This window comes from Leiobunum rupestre, chromosome 11 (genome assembly GCF_980474605.1).
Source record: "Leiobunum rupestre chromosome 11, qqLeiRupe1.1.hap1, whole genome shotgun sequence".
Lineage (NCBI taxonomy): Eukaryota > Metazoa > Arthropoda > Arachnida > Opiliones > Sclerosomatidae > Leiobunum > Leiobunum rupestre.
The window spans coordinates 43,536,067-43,555,350 of NC_143394.1; the positions used below are offsets into that span (position 1 = coordinate 43,536,067).

The 19,284-nt window shown below is 36.2% G+C and overlaps 1 protein-coding gene across 3 annotated transcripts in view; it reads left to right on the top strand.

Moving 5' to 3' along the window:
- Window positions 1–19,284, top strand: part of LOC149922922 (transducin-like enhancer protein 4) — an 85,733-nt gene that overhangs the window by 54,467 nt on the left and 11,982 nt on the right. For all 3 annotated transcript variants that reach the window (XM_090164275.1, XM_090164274.1, XM_090164276.1), the window contains exons 6-8: window positions 1,910–1,972; window positions 3,254–3,328; window positions 19,049–19,078. In XM_090164275.1, the coding sequence (XP_090020401.1) occupies window positions 1,910–1,972; window positions 3,254–3,328; window positions 19,049–19,078 (168 nt within the window). The remainder of the gene's footprint in view (window positions 1–1,909; window positions 1,973–3,253; window positions 3,329–19,048; window positions 19,079–19,284) is intronic.

The following is a 19,284-nucleotide window of genomic DNA, read 5'->3' on the forward strand; positions in this document are numbered from 1 at the left end:
CAGGGAAAATGTTTTTCCAAAAGCGCCCTCTTTTTGTCATTGGGTGTAGTATAATTTATTAATCGGCCGGGATTCGAACTCGAGCCCTCTTGCGCGACAGGTGAGCGTTCAACCGCAGAACCACGGATACAGTTACGCTTCACTGAAAATTAAAAACTCTTCCGAGGAGAGGTATATTTTGGCTTGCCAACTTGTTTTTTCCTCCGTTACTTTCAGAGAAGTTTTCGTTGGCAAATATTTTTCTTCGGTTTATTTTAACTTTGCATTTAATTTAAAACGTGTTACGGTCTGACGTAAAACCTTGGGTAAACCCCTTTTCATAACGGCTAAATGGGTGGAGAAATACGCGGATCACTGTTTATATAGATTTGCTTTGACAGATCTACCATTCCCGAGTAGATATATCGACCGTTCGCCAGTTTGGTCGAGGATCGAAAACACAAAGCCGCTCTATACAGTGACATCTGGCGGGCGCGTTTTGACAAAGTTTCCAAGACGCAATGGCGCGTTTCCTATAATTGTTTTGAAATCCGGGCGATAAATTTGTTTCGAGAATGAAGTTTACCGATCTGTTAGTCGAGGAGAGCTTTTGGCTGATTCGATCTCCCGTATAAGGTTAAGGTAAATTGGAAGACTTATCGAAGTTTGAGTAGACCGCTAAGCTCCTTGGGGAGATATCGTGGCTGATTGGCTGCAATTTTTGGGGCTTCTTCAGAGCCTATTGTAACTCTATACGAGTGTATTTGAAAACTCGGAACAACTCCTTCCGCGTTGAGTTTGCAAGTTCTTTCCCCACTCGTTTAAGGGGTTTTCCCCCGAGCTCTTCGGTTTGCCCTTCCATAAAAACTTGTTGAGGTTAACGGTAATAGTTAGTGTAACGAGCTGTTGGCTCGCGTGGCATGCAGGGCTTGCCACCACCCTCCTACGCATTGTAACCCGGCCACCTGAAATAAAAGGCTTCAAAAGTCGCTTGATGACTTAGGCTAATTTATTATTATTATTATTATTATTTATTAGATGTTTACGTTGAGTAACGCGACGAACGTAAATTGAAGTTAGGCTGCGTTGGAAATTGAAAAACACGATCAAATTTACCATTTTTCAACTTTGTAATGTAGATCACTAATATCATATACATATTTAAAGTTTGTATTAAATAATTATTTATATTTAATGTAGAAAGTTAATGGTAATGTGACGAAGAACAACTTTCTTATTGGAATTTTTGCTCTAAACCTAATGGTTCTCGAGATAATTTTAGTATGACCTTGAAGACATGGTTCAAGGTCATACTATTTTCCGAATATTAAAATCTCCCACCATGATGAGATTGTCTAGCAAATTTCGACAATGTAACACGACTTGTTTTGGAGTTATTAGCGCTTTCTTGCAATTTTCCCTTTTACAACCTCTGTGTTTTTTTCGACTTCCTATTGGTCGAATCCGATTGGGTCTACGCTATTTAGACCTAAAACGTGACGGGGAACACCTTTCTAATTGGAACCAACTTTCTAACACTTACGGTTCTCGAGATAGTTTTTGGATGACCTTTAAGACATGGTTCAAGGTCATCGACAATTTCTTAGTAACTCTTCCCCCTACACGCTTTATGCGTCCTGAAAATTTGAAATTCGTACCTAAAATTGTTTTGGAGATATTCGCCCTGGTCCACATTTTAGTGGACGGTTCTGTAGATCAATTATATCATATAAATATTTACATTATTAAAGTTTGTATTAAATAATTATTTATAAAATTTGACTCGTATTTCTAAAATAAAATTATTCTACGAAGTAATGAATAACTAAGGAACAACGCATTAAACATTTATTTTAATATTTCCAAATTCCAATTAAATGGGTGCGTTAAATTTTTAAAAGTTAATTCATTTATTTTTGCGTCTTTATAGACAGAAATCGCCAAGCGCTTGAACGCTATCATCGCTCAGATTCTACCGTTCCTATCTCAAGAGGTAAGAATTCATTTATTAATAAGAAAGCTTTCTAATTTCCCGTATAAAACGTCACTGAATAATTTAAGCGTGAAATCTAAATACCACTCTCAATCGTTTTACGAAAACCTCCTCGAACAATCCATCGATTATATCGATTTTTGGCCGGTCGAAATTATATCAACATTGGTTTAGTCTATTTGCAATTCCTTAAGAGCTATAAGATATTAAGTACCTTCTTTATTCTATTTCTATTTGCTAAAAAATAGCTTTTTATAAAAGGCATACACTTTGAATTTTTTATACCGTTAAGTGGCGATACTTTTAAGAGCTCGTATTTGTTTTCATTTAGTTTGAGAAACATCTTCAAATAAAATGGTTGCTTCTTTGGCAGTCCGGGCTTAGACGTCAAGTCTCGACTTAGTAACGGCTGGCCGAAAACAGTCGAAGGCTAGCTGTAAAGAATATAAGTCGTAACGGGCGTCGGTTGAGCAAATAGCGCGGCGGGAATGGAATGGGAACCACTGGCGCAAATATTAACCGAATAAAGAAAGAAGTTTGACCATTGGCTATTCGCTCGGTTACGGGAGCTTGCTGACGTCGGACAACGGACATGTCAACGCGGCATTAGTAGAAGAAACGAGCGAAAGATGGCCCTCGGGGTGGCTCTGCGGGGGGCGCTACCGTTAGTCCAGGAAGGTTAGAAAAGGAATACAGCTAGCGCACACACGCGGACACTCTCCTTCAATATTGACCGAAGCCGGTTTAAGCTCTTGGTCAAACAAGGCGAAGAGGAGGCTCCGGTAAACACCGTCTGTATCGCCACTTTCCATCCTCACTGCCCGCCCCCTGGTGGCGGAAAGAGCAAACATAATCCCCCCTTCTTTTTCTTCCTTATTCCTACCGATGGGTGCTCTCTCTGTCTCGCTTTGCTTGGTCCTCTCACTACACGCTTGTTGGTCGAGTTGATCCAAAGTCGTTCGTGTTCGTGGGAAAAAGGGTGCTACGCCGGTGCTTATACAATATATTATTATTATATAGACTCTCTTTCTCTCAAGTTTCCCACCAGCATCCGGCACTCGCCCGATTATTTCGCTTACTTGATGAGATTTGGGCTCGAAAATGAAATTTTTCTTTTTGGTCGACTAGATTTATTTTGACGAATTAAAAATTTACCCGTAGCTTGTTTTAGCGTAGCCCCTAACGAATTTATTCATTTGTTTTTTTAGTATAATTATCTATAGCGTGAACCTTTAAAGGTGGATAATTAACTTGAGGCTAATCCCATTTTCTCGCCCTCAGCACCAGCAACAAGTGGCGGCCGCTGTAGAGAGGGCCAAGCAAGTGACCATGACCGAGTTAAACGCCATCATCGGAGTGAGTCCTATATTTTTTGATAATACACTGTTAAAAACGCTACCATAAGTTCATTAATATCTTCGCTAGAAGTGTACAATTTGAGGCTGTGCGAGTACTCGATCAGCATCCAGTACCCGACGATTTTTGAGGATCGAGTATCAGAAAATTGCCTTAATCGGGTACTCGAATACTCGAATAAGCCACCTGTCAAACTCGCCGAATTGTTTTTCCCGAAGACCAAATTAGGGTACTCGACCACTCGTCGGGTACAATATCTTTTTATCATAGCCAGCCGCCCGGGTAGAAAAACGGGATAAATAATTCCCAACGAACTCAATGACCTTGAGGTATTTGGCTGGCTGGATTCGTATATAAGTTTTGACAGAGCTCGGAATTCCCTCTGCGGTGAGTGCCTGAGTATTATTTAGTTTAGCGTTTTGTTAATTATTTTTATCTGTTTTAACTTGTTAGTGGTTACCTAATATCAATAATAATAATAATAATAATCAGCTAGGCTAATACCCCAGGCACCACCTTAGACCTAAGTCATCTACCGAAATTTAAAGCCATTAATTCAGGTGGCCGAGTTACGATGCGTAAAAGGGTGGTGGAATTCATGCCACGCGAGCCAACGGCTCCCTGCACTAACTATTAACTATAAATTTAAGTAGTAACTAGTAGGCTATTTAAAATTTTTCTTAATTACTCGACTACCCGAATAGAACTCGTCGATTAATCAAGTACGCGAACAATTTTTCTAACTACTCGAGTACTCTAGTACCCGAACGGTTTTTTCTGACTATTTGACTACGCGAAATAGGAAAATTTGGGAATAATCGAATACTCGACAACCCGACTCGATCAAAATATTATCCGACTCGATTACCCGATAAAAAATGTATTAATACTCGAAACACGACTCGATTGCGTAAAACCACTACTCGTACAGCCCAAGTACCTTTACTACTTATTTTTAAAAGAACTTTCGATCGTTACGGTATGAAATTTCCCAAACCGTTTTCGGGATCTTAATATTAACTCCGAAAATGTGTTTAATATTTAAATATGACGTTATCATATAGTTATACTTGTTATGGAGAGAAACCCGCGATAACTATACCTCGTTCGTTCAAACCCGGGCCCCTAGGATGTACGGGCCCGGCCTCTATAAAATATAAATTCCGGGCCCCAAAGTGAGCCGTTAATACTGGATATAGTTATACTTTTTATGGAGAGAAACCCACGATAAGTATACCTCGTTCGTTCAAACCCGGGCCCCTAGGATGTACGGGCCCGGCCTCTATAAAATATAAATTCCGGGCCCCAAAGTGAGCCGTTAATACTGGATATAGTTATACTTTTTATGGAGAGAAACCCACGATAAGTATACCTCGTTCGTTCAAACCCGGGCTCCTAGGATGCACGGGCCCGGCCTCTATAAAATATAAATTCCGGGCCCCAAAGAGCCGTTAATACTGGATATAGTTATACTTTTTATGGAGAGAAACCCACGATAAGTTTACCTCGTTCGTTCAAACCCGGGCCCCTAGGATGTACGGGCCCGGCCTCTATAAAATATAAATTCCGGGCCCCAAAGTGAGCCGTTAATACTGGATATAGTTATACTTTTTATGGAGAGAAACCCATGATAAGTATACCTCGTTCGTTCAAACCCGGGCCCCTAGGATGTACGGGCCCGGCCTCCATAAAATATATATTCCGGGCCCCAAAGTGAGCCGTTAATACTGGATATAGTTATACTTTTTATGGAGAGAAACCCACGATAAGTATACCTCGTTCGTTCAAACCCGGGCTCCTAGGATGCACGGGCCCGGCCTCTATAAAATATAAATTCCGGGCCCCAAAGAGCCGTTAATACTGGATATAGTTATACTTTTTATGGAGAGAAACCCACGATAAGTATACCTCGTTCGTTCAAACCCGGGCCCCTAGGATGTACGGGCCCGGCCTCTATAAAATATAAATTCCGGGCCCCAAAGTGAGCCGTTAATACTGGATATAGTTATACTTTTTATGGCGATAAGTAAACCTCGTTCGTTCAAACCCAGGCCCCTAGTAAGCACGGGCCCCGGTAATTTGTACCGACTTCCCCCGTCTCTTGTCGGGCCTGTATACCTGTGTAATGACATATGGATTTAAAACGCGAGGCGTAAATGTACCGTAATACCGCTTGCGAAATGTTATAACCTTAACAGATTTTTCCACATTGATCCTATTTTTATGTTATTCATGTACTCTGCTAACCCGTCGTTGAGGGGGTGGGGGAAGTAAGTGGGCGTGGCATGCGAGAAATCCATAAACATAACAACCCCCCTTCCCCTCCCGGGCTACAAATTATAATCAATTTCTGGGAAAAAGCTATTTCGATATTCCGTACTTATTCCAACCTCACCTGGTATTCCCATTTAAGGTGGGACTATAATACAAGCAACCTACTATTTGGGTGTGAGGTAAGAGTCCGCGATGATTCCATAATAGCGCGTGTTTCCAATGTTTCTTTTTCTCCTTCTGTTTAAAATTAAGCTTTTAGTCTGTTTTCCGAGATATTAGACCCCTCCCATTCGCTTCTTTTTCGATATATATATTTTTTCGACTATTTACCTTCCCTTCGTAATAATGTATTGGTCCCCCAGTTAATCTTTTTTATTTCGCCGTAGCTTGACAAAAGTTTGTATTTGAATTGGCGAATGTCGTACCAGGCTCTTCGTTTAACAGTCTAAAGTCAACATTGTTTGTACAAACTCTAACGGGAGGGGGGGACGGAATATCCGCGTTGAAATTACCGCTTTTAATGACATCAAAAATAGTTCTCGGCACGCGCCAATGCGTATCGACCGTTTATTTGTCCAAACGCCGCGAGTATTACATTACGTTTTTGTCAGCGTGGACACGACACGAAGAGGGGGGTGTAAATCGGTGTTGGGCATTTTCGTCAAAGAGCCGCTCAGCTCACACACCGCTTGTACTCGCTAGCCTAATATCCGCTCACGCTCACGCATTTTTGAGCGGTAAAATCAGCGCTCCTCTTTTCACTCTTTTTTGAGCGTTAAAATAAGCGCTCCTCTTTTTTAGAGCGGTAAAATCAGCGCTCCTCTCTTTTCGCTCTTTTTTGAGCGTTAAAATAAGCGCTCCTCTTTTTTAGAGCGGTAAAATCAGCGCTCCTCTCTTTTCGCTCTTTTTTAGAGCGGTAAAATCAACGCTCCTCTCTTTTCGCTCTTTTTTAGAGCGGTAAAATCAGCGCTCCTCTCTTTTCACTCTTTTTTGAGCGTTAAAATAAGCGCTCCTCTTTTTTAGAGCGGTAAAATCAGCGCTCCTCTCTTTTCGCTCTTTTTGAGCGTGAAAATCAGCGCTCCTCTCTTTTCACTCTTTTTTGAGCGTTAAAATAAGCGCTCCTCTTTTTTAGAGCGGTAAAATCAGCGCTCCTCTCTTTTCGCTCTTTTTGAGCGTGAAAATAAGCGCTCCTCTCTTTCCGCTTTTTTGGAGCAGTAAAATAAGCGCTAATCTCTTTTCTCTCTTTTTGAGCGTTAAAATAAGCGCTTCTCTCTTTCCGCTCTTTTTTCGAGTGTTAAAATTGGTACTCTCATTTTCGTTTCGCGCTCTTTTAAAAAACATTTTACCGCTCAATTTCGCTCATAATAACAAGCGCTCACAATGAGAGGAGCGGTGCCCATCACTGGTTTAAACTCCTCAGCGTTGATAGATAGGATTGCGCCGTACCAAGGCGTACGTCAAACGACCCCTCCCATTATCGCGTAGGCTTAGTTGTTAACGCCCAGTTCACCCACCCGTATTTTTTTAAGCCTTGGTCTTTTTCTTTCTGTCTCCCCTGTATAGTTTCCTTTCCCTCTCGTCCCCTTCTCTATTAACTCTCTTTTATTCCCGCTTTTTTTTAGCGCGTCCTCTCTCCGGCAGAGGGAGCGGTAGTCGTTGAATCGCCGCGATAATGGGTGTCGCGTGTCCCGGATCATTTCCCGCGCGCAACTCTTTTCTTTCCCGCGCGTTTTTGTAGCGTCGAAAGAAAGGTGCCACGCCCACTTGTATATATAGGTTCTTGCGAGCTCGGTTTCGATAGACTAATTTCCCTCCCTCCCTCCCAACTACCCGAAACACGCGCGTGACATTTTTTACTCACCCCCTCCTCTCCTCTCCCATCGTTTTCAACCTACACTCCTTATTATCTTTAGTTTAAAGGTGAAGTACTTTAAATTGGTCTTGACGTAATACGTGGTTTAATTTTAGTCGTTCAAATGGTTCGGTTTAAATAACTTTTAAATAAATGTTTCTATAAAATAAAATAGCGTTGTTAATTTTCTGGAAAAATAAAATGCAAAAAAATTTTCCGGAAAATATTCCGCAAATCGGAAAAATAAAAAATTGTAACATAAATTACTTTTTAAGAGTTTTTAATGTTTATAACTTTTTATCGATATAACAGGGTTGCCACACGTCAGGGAAAACAGGGAAATCAGGGAAAAGTCAGGGAATTTAAAAATGGGCCTATATAGTCAGGGAATTTAAAAATGGGCCTATAAAGTCAGGGAATTTTAAGAATTGGTAAAAATTCAGGGAAAAGTCAGGGAATACAATTTTATCTTGGCACTTTTTGAAGGTAATTTAACTCTAGATCTATGACAAATTCCACGATTATCATTTATTTCCATGAATTTTTGGCTAATTTTTTCAACATTGCAATAACCTTTTTACTGAAATATAAGTCCATCAAATTTATTAACTTCTGATAAAAGTAAAATATAAAAGAAAAATTTTGGCTTTAATAAGTCAGGGAAAATCTCTTAAGATGGTCAGGGAATAGTCAGGGAATTTGAATCTGAAAATTTTGTGGCAACCCTGTATAAAATGTCTAATATCATTAAACATACTACAAAACATTAACAGTGTTACATTGTTAATCAGTTTAAACTAGTCTAGAGGTTTAGTTTTACTTTTAGATTCGAAAAAATGAGGCGAAAATGCCACTTTATTTAAATTTGCAAACAATATTAGACTAATCATGGAATTAAATTTTTATTTTTTCGGGAAAATTTTCCGACTTACAACACTTAAATAAATGAATAAAAAGTAAAAAAAAAATATGTTGCTCTTACGTCACAGTCGCCAGAAGAATATAGGTTTTTCTAGCGGGCGTGCGAAGAATATACTAACAAAGCCGTGTTTTGTGACGTTAGAACAACATATTCTAGCTATTTTTACTTTTTATTCCTTTTATTTTATAGAAACATCAATTGGGTGGGTCTCAATGTAACGAATTTTTCAATCTGATAATTTTGAAAATTTTGGGTTGGGTTGAAAAAATTTCCGATATTTTTTAAAAAAAATTGATTTTGATAGAATTTGAAAAAAAAACGAATTTTTTAAATTTCTAAATTTGATCAATTAAAATCTTCGAATTTGATCCATTTTAAAAAAGTTTTAAAATAATTTTTTAAGAAGCTTTCTAATAAGATTGAGTCCTGTGATAACGCTGAACTTTGATATATGTTATATCATAAGTCTATAATATTGTTCCATAAGTTTGTCACTTTGGGAAATTTTTTACTGAGAGCTAGTAACGGAGTGACGTCATCACAAGAAGAAAGTCTCCCCCTATCGAGGCACTGTCAAAGGCTACGTGTGACGCGTTAGCAAGCGGACACAAAACTACGACGAAGCCCGTAATGCAGTCTGTCTTGTAAAACTTTTGCATGTGAAGAATAGGAAGTGTCACACTTATGTATTAATATTATACACTTATGGTTATATTAATAACCTGAAGGACACTAATTATAATTGAACAAACGTGTTTATCTTAATTTATAAGTATAAATTGCGAAATCTGTGTTTTATTTAAGAGATAGGCGTATAAAATAAACAATTTATTTTACAAGGCTTAACTTGGGTTCACTAACAACGCAAAGGGTGAAACAGTGACTAGCACTCATCCAACTTGTTTCGATTCTTTGTTCCTAACCTTTCCCCTTCTAGTCGGGCTTTGGAACCTTTGTTCCGACACCAGATGTACTCTTTTCCGAACATAATGTAACTTTGCACGTATACCCTGGTCAACCCCCCGCGCGAGCACTTCCCCTTCCGACATCACGTGCTTTTATATTTGACATCTCCGCCCCTCTTACTAAAGACCATCCCCCCCCCTCGTCAGTTAGAAGTTTTGTTTCGTATTAAGGATAACTTCTAAACAATTCAGTTTGGCAAACATAATCTAGTCTTTACCACAATAATACTGTAGAATGTAAATCGAACCTATGACATTAACTATATTTGCCTATCAAATATTAAAGGCAAAGTTTCTCCCAGGGTTGGCTGGTTTAAATCACACTGGTTTAAATCATGGTTTAAACCAAGTGATTTTTTTTAAAAAACCAATGGTTTTTTTATATTTTGGTTTTTTTAATTAACTAAAAATTATTCCAAAATGTTTGTAAATTTTCTTACCAAAATTATTACATTTCTAAAACATTTACAAGGTGACCACATTTCCTTTATTTTCAACACCTTCCTATTCACCCCTTAGCTTTTCTCATGTAGTATATAAAACGTAGTATATAATATCGTCGTGTACCCTTCTTCATCCTATATTTAACTTAATTTTATCTACGGTTTTTCGATAGAATCCTTATTTTGCTTATGGTTTTTCCTATACTTTCCTTTAATTCGCTTGAAAATTTCCTATTTTTTCTATAAAATTTTCGAATCATTTTCCTGGTCACCCTGCATTTATACCAAATCAAAAATGAAACTAAAACATAATTCTGGTGAGACTTGTAACAATACTCTCGATATCAATTTTTAGTTGATTGGTAATATGTATGCACGGTTAAACAAAAGCGAAAAATAGATTAAAAGTAAAATAAAACAGTGTTTAAAAAAACCTGGTTTAAACAAACAAAAAACGGGTTTTTGGGTTTTTATTAAAAAAAACGGGTTTTTACCCAACCCTGGTTTCTCCAAAACTAGCGTTGGTTTATTTTGAACCTTTTAGCGAATTCTCGAAGGAAACGTTTTTGTTTAACTTTTGGTATCCATTATATTCTCGGAGCATTTATTTTTGAAAGGCTTCATTTTCCTCGATTGTATTTCTTATTACTTATTTCGGATTTTTGAAAGGTTTCATTTTCCTCGATTGTATTTCTTATTACTTATTTCGGTGAATTTCCAAACATTCATGTGATGGAGCCCTCGACTTTATTTAAATGGAATATAGCGAATTTTGTAGCGCGTTAAATTTAAATGAGACCGAGTTAACTTTAAAAGTATTTAATCATTGATAAAAAGTAATATTTAATATAAAAGATGCGTTTGCGTTTGTTGTTCGGAAATATTTTTAAGCGAAATTGATTTTTGCACTTTCGATAAAAATTTCACCTTTTTCTTCTCGAATTTGATGTAAATTGTTTTTTTTTTGTTTTATAATCTGACATATATATTTAATTTTATTGCATATTTTTTGTAATATATTTATATTTATATTTTAAATTTCAAAATCGGATAATTTTAGCAAATTTTCAATCTAAGAACTTTTTAAATATTTCAGATTTGATTTAAAATTTCGAATCTGGAAAATTTTGGGGCCAAATATTGAATTCAAAATTCTCTTTCGTCAAATTTCGTCTTGATAATTTTTGTCAAATTTAAAATCTGACAATGATTGCTAAATTTTCCAATCCGTCAACTTTATTAAATTTCAAATTTGATAAATTAATAAAATCTTGCGACTGATAAGTAACATTTGATCCAGTGGCGTAGTCAGGAGGGGACACGCCCCCGCGAAATTTATTACTTTTTTTTTTCAAAAAAAGCGGTGTCCTTTATAAACAAATGAATAATTGAAAATTAGAGTTGTAAGTCGGAAAATTTTCCGTATATTTCCGGAAAAAAGTTTTCATTCCATGATTAGTCTAATGTATTGTTTGTAAATTTAAATAAAGCTACATTTTGGCGTCATTTTTTTGAATCTAAACGTAAAACCAAACCTCTAGACTAGCTTTAAACTTATTACCAATGTAACACTATTAATGTTTTGTAGTATGTTTACTGATATTAGACATTTTATATCGATAAAAAGTTAAAAACATTAAAAACCCTTAAAAAATTATTTGTTTAAATTTTTTTTCCAATTTCCGGAAAATTTTAAGGAAATATTTCGGCATTTTATTTTTCCGGAAAATTAACAAATACTATTGGAAAGCGACAATTTTAATCGATCCCCCCTTTTCATATTTTAATGACGATGTATTAGGTCAAGTTAACCGATAATATTAACCTTGTTGAGGTGGGGGGGGTCTTCAGCTCCCCCCCGATCCGTATGCAAATGAAGCGGGAGTTCGTAATGGGAGGAGAGAGATATAAAGGAGAAAATAACAGAATTCTTCACTTCCCCTCTTTCTTGTACATTTGAATAGAAAATGCTTGTAAGTGGTTTTCGTATTATACTGCTGGGGGGCGGGGGAAGCAAACCCAGCGACGGAGAGAGGAGGTTTTCAAATCGAAATTTATGTTCTACCTCGGGATATGTATTCCAAATAATGCTTCCCTAATGCTTTCCTCGGACTTTCGTTTTAATGTTTAGCCGCCGTTTCGTCCCCCCCCCCTCCCGCCTTTTTTTGCTTTAGTAATGGAATGCAAATTCGAAAATTGTCTCTACTCTCTTCAACGTTTCCTGCTGGTACATTTACCTAATGGACTCGCTTCTTAACTCGGTTCGAGGGGGAATACCTCCCTCTTTAGTTTTGCCACTTTTCAAAATTTTTCTCAATTCGTCCGTTAAAGCCCACCAGAAAACTAGTTTTCATTTCGTTATATTCGCTCTGGCTTTTTCTTGGGTCTCTTTCACATTTGAAATAATTCGGTCTAATTGATCAAGGGGCCCACCTTGAAAATTTAGCCCCCTCCCAAATCCCTAATCTTACGAAAAGGGCTCAACACATTTAAAATTTAAGCGAAAATGTTTTAGAGTTAACTTTTAAATTCGTTCAAATTTCTACGGAAATTTAGAACAGAGCGTATAATTTTAAATTTTGGGTATGATTTTGCTTGCTTTAGAATTTAAAGGCTTCCCAAATTCCTTCTACGGGTACTAATTGTGGGTCCCCATTTATACTTAGCCTACCTGCTGTGCTAGTAATCGACCTCGAATAAGTAATTGGAGAATACTCGTCGATTACCAAGTACCAAAAAAATATATTCGGGTACCCGATTACTCGAATAAGCTACTCTCTAAACTCGTCGAGTATTTGATTTTTCTATCCTCGTTGCTTCAAAGTTCAAAGAGGGGTTTTTACATTTTTTTTGAGGAGCAATAAACGGTACCTACAAAGTTGTGGAAACTGTGTTTCATTTAAATTAAAGAAATATTTTTCAGCATTGAAAGTTACTTTGTACTCCTTTTAAATTTAATTTCATAATTACTTGAATAAAACCAGCTCTAAATCAAGTACTCGATAAAAATATTACTTGAGGTTTTTTATAGAGAAAGTTTCCCCTTAATCAAGTACTCGATTACTCGACTCAACTTCAATATTACTCGACTCGAATACTCGATTAAAAAAAATTTGGTACTCGATAACCGACTCGATTGCCGAAAACCACGCACAGCCCTGATCCGACGTCAAAGTTGTCATATCAAAAACTATCTACGTAGGAATAATATTCAATAATAATAATCAGCCACGGTTAAAATTTTAACTTAACTAATGCTACAATATAAACGCAAAGAAAGAATTAAAAAATATAAGAACAAAATTGTCACCATAAAAAGTAACTTCAACCTCTTAAGTTGTTACATCGTTAGCTAAAGTAATATAGGTCCTAGTGACATTTCATACATTACATAGTTAATAAATTTATACATTTATACGGACAAACACGACCTATATGAATGTTAAATCCTATATAATTTTAAATTTCGTAATTTCTTAGAAACAAAGTTTAGCTTTTGTAGATTTTGTAAATATTTCGGTGTATTTTTAATCTGTTTCAAAAGAGATTTATTTAAGCGTATTGAAATGTATTCAACCATTCAGTATAAATATTTAATCTCGGTTAACATATGTTTGCAAATCTTTGAATGCTCAGTTTTTAAACAACTTTCCGCTTCCTAACAGACCCGCCATAAAAGGGGATTACGTAAATGAGGTATACTAAAACATTCGGAATAATTTGGGCTAAAAATATTTAACTAAAGGGTTTATTTAAAGTGTTGAAATTGAGCTTAATCAGTTTAAATGAGTTTAACAAAAATTACGGTTTTTATTATAAAATAATTAACTAAAGGGTTGATTAAATTTGTTAAAATCGAGCTTAAACCGTTTAAATGAGGTATACTAAAAAATTCGTAATTTGTGTTAAAAATAGTGAACTTAAGGGGTTGATTAAATTAGTTTAAATGAGGTAATATAAAAATTCGTAATTTGTGTTAAAAATAGTGAACTTAAGGGGTTGATTAAATTAGTTTAAATGAGGTAATATAAAAATTCGTAATTTGCGTTAAAAATAGTTAACTTAAGGGGTTGATTAAATTAGTTTAAATGAGGTAATATAAAAATTCGTAATTTGTGTTAAAAATAGTGAACTTAAGGGGTTGAATTTGTTTAAATCGAGCTTAAACCGTTTAAATGAGGTATAATGAAAAATTCGTAATTTGTGGTAAAAATAGTTAACTAAAGGATTCATTAAAATAGTTTAAATCGAGCTTAAATCGTTTAAAAACCAAAAATAAAACATTACTTCTATGAAATAAAATTTAAAAGTACATTTTATCGTATATTAAACCTTTTATTTAATTCGTAAGATATTTTAATATTTGCGTTGTCAGTGCTGTCGTAAAACGAATTTTTCTCTAATGGCGACGGACCAGTTAGAGGAACCTATTCATTTCTGGGATGCGGCGACGAAAGCGTCTCCTTAACCGGCGTGGCTATAGGCCCTCTAATTTTAACATAATTACTCTCATATTTAATTAATCGCCGCGTCTCCTCTTTCCTCGCCTGTATTTTCACCCCTCCTCCGAAGACACCCCCCCCCCCCCCTACGACTGGCCACCAGCTCCCCCTGTCGGGGCGCGGCGAATTACCTCAGCGGAGCGGCGGGAAATTTGATTAAGGTTATAATCGTTCAAAGTCTCCCGCTTCTGTAAATCGAGTCAGTCGACCCTCCCTCCGGTTTCAACGCACCGCGTTCAATTTAGCGGGAAAGGACACTGACGTCATCAATTTGGGGCTCCTCGCTTCCCTTCCCTGTCTTCCAATCTCTCCAACCATCCGTGGCTGAATTTATCGAATGTTGGCGACCAGGAACCGATGTGGGAGGGGTGGGGTTCGGAGTCGGAGGACGCTGGGGTGCGGAGAGAGACGTTTCGAAGAATCGGGGATAGAGAAAAAGATTTCAATCTGCGGTGAGAGGGGAGAAAAACTGTAGTCGATTGTTGCGAGATCTTGAGATTTTAATTAACGGATTTTGCGGACAAGATTAGTGTAATTTAAGTTGTTGCTAATTGCCGGTACACTTGATTGTACGACTAAGTGTATCGGCGGAATTTGCGATTACAAAGGATTATTTGCGACGAAACATTCAGTATTTCCCTTTAAATCCAGGAAATCAAAGAAACCCGAATTTTCCGCCAAAGACAGGGCTGCCACACGTCAGGGAATTTAAAAATGGGCCTAAAAGGTCAGGGAATTTTTAGAATTTGTAAAATGTCAGGGAATTCAATTTTTCTTTTTGAAAATAATTTTACTCGAGATCCATGACAAATTCTATGATTACCATTTATTTCCTTGAAAGTTTGGCTAATTTTATTAACATTGCAATAACCTTTTACTAAAATAAAAGCCCATTAAAACTTTATTAACTTCTGATAGAAGTAAAATTTAAAATAAAAATTTTGGCCTTAAAAAGTCGGGGAAAATTTCTTACAAATGGTCAGAAAAAACCGGAAATAGTCAGGAAATTTGAATCTGAATTGTGGCAACCCTGAAAGATAATTTTAAGAAAATTCGGCACAAATTACATATTTTTAATAATAATAAATTATTGGTTAACAAAACGTTGAAATAATTGATTAAAAAGGTACGTAGCTCTTCAAAGGCCAAAAGGGGTCCTCTTTTTAAAAAAATTATTAACGTTACGTAAAGTTTTCTGAAAAGTATTTTCGTCGTTCAATCTTAGAAAATGAGGTCTTTTTAATTCGTCGTTTCCTGTTAAAAGAGATCCGAGACGAAGCGCGTTGTTTCTTCGAATCGACGCGAGGCGGCGCTGCGAATGGAGGCAGTGTCTGACGCGGAAGGATATCTGGCTGGCAAAGAGGCTTTATGTAGACAGTCGCCTCTCTTCTGACGCGTGATGTATTGTCACGCTAATGGAGCTGACAGCGACTACCCCTCCAGCCCTGACCGTCTTAGCGAAGGAAATGTAGGCCTCCCGCGTGAGCTCCAGGTTCTCAAGACGGCCGTAGGTGGCGGGAGAGTTTCCTCTTCTAAGCTCTTCCGTATGGGAGCGCGGGGAGCTCCTTATCTAAATAAGATAGAAGATATAAGGCGATCTCGCTTCGATCGAATCTGCGGAGAAGGAGAAAGGATCGACTGCATGCCCGATTAGGGTTTTCACGAAATCACGTTTAACGCGGCTCAGATAAATCGTCTTTAGGACTCGCGTACTTAGACTACCCCCCCGAGCTTAAATATACCTCGCGAGAAGATTACGCGTAATAATTAATAAAGAGGCTCGATTTAACAAAAGATACGCCGCGTATATATATTGTAAGTCTCTATTTCTCGATGACTCGTAAGAGTATATTGCATTGTATACAGATTGCGAATTTATCAGTGTTTGCAAATTATCCGAAGCTTGATTCCGGCGCTTTTGTCTCAATTACAAATGAGTTTTAAGGTTTCCCTCTATGATTGCCGAATTAGGCATTACCTTATTATCGTTAAAGCCGAGTTTTTCTATTTACTACGTCGACTTATTATCATATCGTCCTTTCGAAATTTACTTTAGCCGCGTTCACACTAGACACTTTGGAGACGTTTTAAAACGGTTTCGAGAGTTCAAATTACACATTTTCGGTGTCAACTGCATTAATAGGCATACGTTTAATACATTCGACACCCAAAGTTTATCATTCCTTCTTTCAAAACCATTTTAAAACGTTTCCAAAGTGTCTAGTGTGACCGCGGCTTTTGTTAGATTATTGTGATTGCGCCTGGTAGATTACTTGTTCCTTTACACCGGTGTATTGCGGGTGGAACACTTCTAAAGGCGTTTGTAGGCCAAAAATAAGACTATATTGAAATTTTGTACTGAATAATATTTGTCTTAGAGAACAAGTGTTAATCTAACTTTCGTATTTATTTGAAACGCGAAGGGAATTTATTCAATTGGCAACCGTTTTGCCATGACAACGAAAAATGTTTTTGACAACAACAAATTTAAATTTTCCCATTGAAAATAACATGGGATTCTGACCGATTCCAAGGACCCCCCCTGTGAAAAAATTTGACAAATTTCAAAATTTCGAAAATGCCAAAAATAGAAAAAATAGATGAAAATTGCCAAAAAAAAAAAGTCAAAACTGATCAACTTTTGATCAATTTGAGGACAAAATCCCATGCTATTTTCAATGGGAAAATTTAATATTTTGTGTTGTCAAAACCATTTTTCGTTGCCATGGCAAAACGGTTGGCCATTGAATAAATTCCCTTTGGGATTTTTCATGATACACGAAGGTCTAGCAATCCCCCAAGTTTGAACAAAATCGGTGAGTTACACTTTGGGATGTCTCCTTGTTAGATAAATATTCTTATATCTATACATAAGTGCTTAAACATTTTCTTTAATGAAACCTTGTTCACGGGATGTGACGTTAAATACGTCACATGGCACTCCGTGACGAAAAACGCGTCATCAACTTTATAGATGTGAAACGTAAATTAGTTAATTACTTTATGGTTTAATAACCTCAATATTATATAATGGCATAAAATTGTTGAAATCCACAATTTATATGAAAAAAATTATACTTTTAAAAAAAAACGTAAGTTACTTATGCTCGAAAAATAATCTAATGAATTAACCGACACTCCGACAGCACTTACTACTGTGAATCTTTTTAAATTCTGTATTCACTCACATTTTGTGTAATTTAGTTTTTCTTTTTTTTTGTTATGTTTATATAATGTTTTTTTTTTGTTATGTTTATATAATGTTTTTATTTTTTGTTAAATTTATGTATGTTCTACAATATTTCGTTAGTCTCTTAAACTAAAGGTCTTTTCACACGAGCCAACTTTTCAAATCAAAATGCTGAGTCAGCAAAAATGGATCAGTGATCCATTTTTTTCTGGCGTACTTTTTTGATGGATCAACTCATCGAACTTTTATTCACACGAACCAACTAGTTTACTCAACTCAAGTTAACTCATCTAGTTGGATCAAAAAGTTGGCTCGTGTGAAAAGGCCTTTACACACCTCTGAAAACCGGGCTTACAAGTCATTAATGACTTAGCCCACAACCAATGTAAGAAAAAAAGGATTCGCAATAAAATTTTAAATTTGATTTGATTAATGACTCACGATCAGGAAATTTCATTTCCATTGTTACCTTTCCAATAGCACGAGTGTAAGAATGGTCCGGTTTTGGGTCCACTTATTGTGTGTTATATAGAGGAATACTTATGATAAGAGATAGATTATAAACGTTTGATCATACTTTAGTTTTTAATTATACTTAGTTTACCAATTTACAAATGAATACCACATTAAATACACACCTAATTAAAACTAGAGCTACAGCGGGGTTCATACAGACCTGGAAAACCTTGAAAACATCAGGGATTTTCCCATTTTTTTGTACAAATCAGGGATTTTTATGAGTTCGGATAGTTTTCGCTAATGAATACCAATTTACATCAATAAGATTTCTTATAAAAAATGTATTAACCGTTTTGCACAAATAATACTTATAATACATTTTATATGATAACATGGAATCAATTTAGTTTACTGAAAATCATGCAATGAGTTATTCTGTAAATAATTATCTTGCTCCTGGAAAATCTGGAAAAGTCAGGGAATTTGAAAATGTTTCCAAAAGTTCAGGGAAATGTCATGGAATTTTTGGAATTTGAAAGTAATTCCAAAATGTCAGGGAAAAAGTCAAGGAATTCTAAAATAGTCCCAAAAAGTAAGGGAATTTTAAAATGGTCCCAAAAAGTAAGGGAATTTTAAAATGGTCCCAAAAAGTAAGGGAATTTTAAAATGGTCCCAAAAAGTAAGGGCATTTTAAAATGGTCCCAAAAAGTAAGGAAATTTTAAAATGGTCCCAAAAAGTAAGGGAATTTTAAAATGGTCCCAAAAAGTAAGGGAATTCTAAAATAGTCCCAAAAAGTAAGGGAATTTTAAAATGGTCCCAAAAATTCGGGCAAATAATTTTTTGAAAGAAAATATTTTCGAAGATCTTTACGTCAAACCATTTATTTATTCTACAAAAATGGTCAGGGAAAATTTGGCAATTTGGTCAGGGAAAACCTGGAAATGTCAGGGAATTTAACTACGGACGTTTTGTACGAACCCTGTACAGTAAATACTCTTTTCAAATAGTTCTTGATTTTTAAAAGATGAAATATTACTAAGCCTACAAAATGAAACTTTTTTAAATAATAAATTAGTAACGCCTTTTTTTGTTATTTTCAATCTCTTTTATAGCAACAACACAGTGGCATAGCCCATCTAATGGTTCGTATAGTTCTATACAATCTTCAACTAACATAAACTAATACAAATTTTAATATTAACCAAATTAAATCTTGTTTTTCATGTACTTTTGTTTTCTCTCCGTTCCTTTTTATTAAATTTTTTCAATTATTTTTGTATTTCTTTTCTGGAAATCTTCATTTTTCTTTTGGTTTCTCTATTGATATCTTCCTCCCCTTCGTTCTGTG